The 3500-nt window shown below is 34.9% G+C and overlaps 1 protein-coding gene across 1 annotated transcript; it reads right to left on the minus strand.

Moving 5' to 3' along the window:
• Positions 1–653: 653 nt before the first annotated feature.
• LOC110921568 (ethylene-responsive transcription factor ERF025) lies at positions 654–1458 on the minus strand. Its single transcript, XM_022165918.2, has one exon. The coding sequence runs from the start codon at positions 1351–1353 to the stop codon at positions 766–768; it is 588 nt and encodes a 195-aa protein (XP_022021610.1). The 5' UTR covers positions 1354–1458; the 3' UTR covers positions 654–765.
• Positions 1459–3500: the final 2042 nt, after the last annotated feature.

The following is a 3500-nucleotide window of genomic DNA, read 5'->3' on the forward strand; positions in this document are numbered from 1 at the left end:
TAATGTTTGATGATATGGCGAAACTTGATTGGAAGTTGTGAGCGAGTGATGAGTGATGAGATACCTAAATCAGAAAGGGGGTTTTGGTCTTTTGGACTTGATCTAAAGAAAATGTTGTGAACAAAAGCATCGAAATCATTCCTACTGACCTGTGAAAATGTTGTGTATTTGTTGAGCCTTGCTACTCTTTCAAATTTGTGTTTAATTATTCCATGACACTGGAACCAACAGCAGCACTGATGGAACAAATAGCATTTGTGACATCAACAAAGCATTGCAAACTTGTTAATTATATAACAATTAATTGCATATATGTGTTGACAGTGGTGGTGACAGACTGACAGTTTCAACTTTCAAACAACATATAAGAACATACAATCAATTAGTGGCAGAAAAAAAAAACACTCACTAGCTTCAACACACACATCATCAAGCTGGTGTAAGTTAAAAACAATGTTCGTTAACTCTTATTGTGTTGAGTTTCTGTTAAAAATAATTGCTAAGAAGTAACACCTCCGTACTAATTAATTCCACCTGTATATATATTATCCAAATATATAATAACAACTTAATTATTTCATATATTTGATCTTAATTTGGAAAAAATGTTAATGTTAATTTGATGATCATGCATGCAAACGCACGTCTAGTAATTTGTTGACATCTCTCTTTTAATTTATTTCAATATATATTTTTCTTAATCACAGATATATATATATATATAAATTAAATGATTTTTGAACAAACAGAAAGAAACCTAGGTAGCTAGTAGCTCCACAAATTGTCACAATCCGAAGAATCACCGTGAGTAAGATAATCGGTGATGGGCTGCGGTGGTGGTGGACTCATCAGCATTCCTTCCGCCATATCCACCAACAAATTAGGCATACCGAATATAGCGTCTTCATCCATAAACTCATTCCCGGTCACCACCGGTACCTCATCTAACGAAATTAGATCCGGCGTAGAAGACTTCATGAGCGCGGCTGCAGCCCCCGCCGCGCTCCTTATTGAGGCAGGCTCCGGCACCGCCGGCACTGTGTACAACCCAACGAAATCTGGAAAGTTCAACACGGCATCACCGCCTTTGAGCGACAACGCGGCCACATCGTATGCTGCCGCTGCCATCTCCGGCCTTGGGTAAGTCCCCAGCCAGATACGCTTGCTTTTACGTGGCTCCCGAATCTCCGAAACCCATTTGCCACTGCGACTTCTTATCCCGCGATATGTAGGATGTTTTCCGGTGGCATTTGGGCTGCTGCGGCGGTTAGAGGTGCTCACGACATTGGTTTTCGCTGGTAACTCAACTTCCAAAATTTTAGGATTTTGTGGTGGAGGAGGGGGGTCAGCCATCTATGGATTTGTATATATGACTGAGTACAAAAGTCGTCGTGTCTCGAACAAATAGGCCGGGCAGATGGATTTACCAAAAAGATCGATGTATGTGCTGTAAATGAGGTAAATTAAGATGGATATATATATGAGTCTATCTATGTATGTGTGAATTGAAGTGATAAAAACCGTGGGGAATTCGTGGGCACCGAGTGTTCTATCAGCGACATGTCTAGGTTTTCTGTGTGTCGCAACTACTGATTGTGATGTATTATAGTTTAACAGGGTATTAGCTGGAACATTTGTATATTTATTTCTCATTTCATTTAAATAATATTATACTATCATTGTTTTATTCTTATTATTCAATTTCCCCAAACCGATGCCCGGAAACCTTTGTTTAATGTAGTTTTTATCCGTTGGAAATTAGTTTAGATTCTTTTTTTTTTTTTTTTTATAGATTGATCTCCATTTATTAGATTCTTTTTTTTTTTTTTTATAGATTGATCTCCATTTATTATTGTAAAACTTTGTATTTATATAGAGTTTCATGTTTTCTTTTTCTCACCAAATATTCCAACACATATTGAAGCTAGCTAGTCATATTTTGATTTTTAAAAAATGCATTGAGAGGTTACACTAGCGTTGTTAATATTAAATGTAAATATACAAAATATAATGATTTATTATTATTTAGAGATTAAAATATATAAATACTAAATAGTTTACTCCAATTTACTAAAACCATCTACAATGCAAGGCTCCTTGGCAGTGGCGGATCCAGAGGCGTTTTGGGGGTTCCCGGGAACCCCTGGGTTTGGAAAAAAATGAAAAAAATAGTGGAAATTTTATATGATTTAGAAAAATTTAGTGAGAATTAGTGAAAATCTAGCAAAAGGAACCCGGTGAAAAAAATCCTGGATCTGCCACTGCTCCTTGGGCATTCCGTGACATCAAGAGGCCCTTTAGAAAGGATGCAACGAAGATCAAGCCCTGTAAAAGGTAAGTTCTTTTAGGCTGGGTCTTGTGAGATAAAAGGAGATATGAGGTGAGGCTCATGAAAAGGAGAGAGGAGAAAAGATAGAGCCGGTCGCCAGGTGCAATCGACATGGCAGGTGATCACAACATTCATCGTCTCTCTGCGTTTACGAGGCCTTAGGGTATATTTTAACCCTTCTTAATTCCACCTAAGTGTAACACCACCCATTTCCCCCCATTTCACTCTTTCTCACTCAAAGAAAATGGTTTAATCCCGTTAACTTCATCTAATCTTTTTTTAGTGGTTTTTGGTATATAAAAAAAATAATTAATTTAATCTTTTAAAATTCGGTTAAAATGTTAACACATAACCCCTTTAATGCTCTTTAGCACAAGGAGGAAGTGGTGTGTAATGCTGGTTAACATTTATGTCATGACCGTTAACATGACCCAGTATGTTACAATAGTTATAACATATAGTTATTTATCTTTAGCTTTATATTAATTATATGAAGTCTATCTATCATGTGTTGACGTATATTAATTAACATTAATAAAGAAATTTATAATCTTCATATTAAATAATAAAATTTAACAAAAGGTTTGATTATTATTTATAAATATTTTAATTGATATGCATTAAAAGGTTTTATAAGACTAGTTAAAAGAATCTTTTTCTATAATTGCTTACTAACTTGCCAAGCTAAATATGATTTTATTTATGTTTTTCAGAGCTCTAAAAGACAAAAAATAAGTCAAACTTTGGATGATAAAGTTTTAGCCTTCAGAAACTTGTTTTCCAAAAATAAAGTAAATTACTGAAACTTACAATTAACTAGAGTAAATTACTACATCTTTACAGTTAATTAATGTTTTCTGAACCGCGAAATAGGTATATAAATAACTAAGAAAACGACCAGCGGTAAAACTTGTAATAATTGTGTTTCTCATTTTACCCGTATGCATCTTCTTACACCATATTATACTTTTTTACTTTGTAACTACTATATTTTCTTACAAGGTAAATGAGTTATGTTTCACAACTACATGACTACGTACGTCTAACTGTTTATATTTGATGATGAGACAACGAAGTGAGGGCTCGATCGGTTTGCCCAATTTTGCATCACATTCATGTTGTAGTTTTGATTTTTGTGAATGTTTTCCGGTTACACTCTACAAGTGCTCCA

This window comes from Helianthus annuus, chromosome 17 (assembly GCF_002127325.2).
Source record: "Helianthus annuus cultivar XRQ/B chromosome 17, HanXRQr2.0-SUNRISE, whole genome shotgun sequence".
NCBI lineage: Eukaryota > Viridiplantae > Streptophyta > Magnoliopsida > Asterales > Asteraceae > Helianthus > Helianthus annuus.

Coding starts and splice junctions, on each gene's coding strand:
- LOC110921568 (XM_022165918.2), bottom strand. CDS start 1,353: ATGGCTGACCCCCCTCCTCCACCACAAAATCCTAAAATTTTGGAAGTT.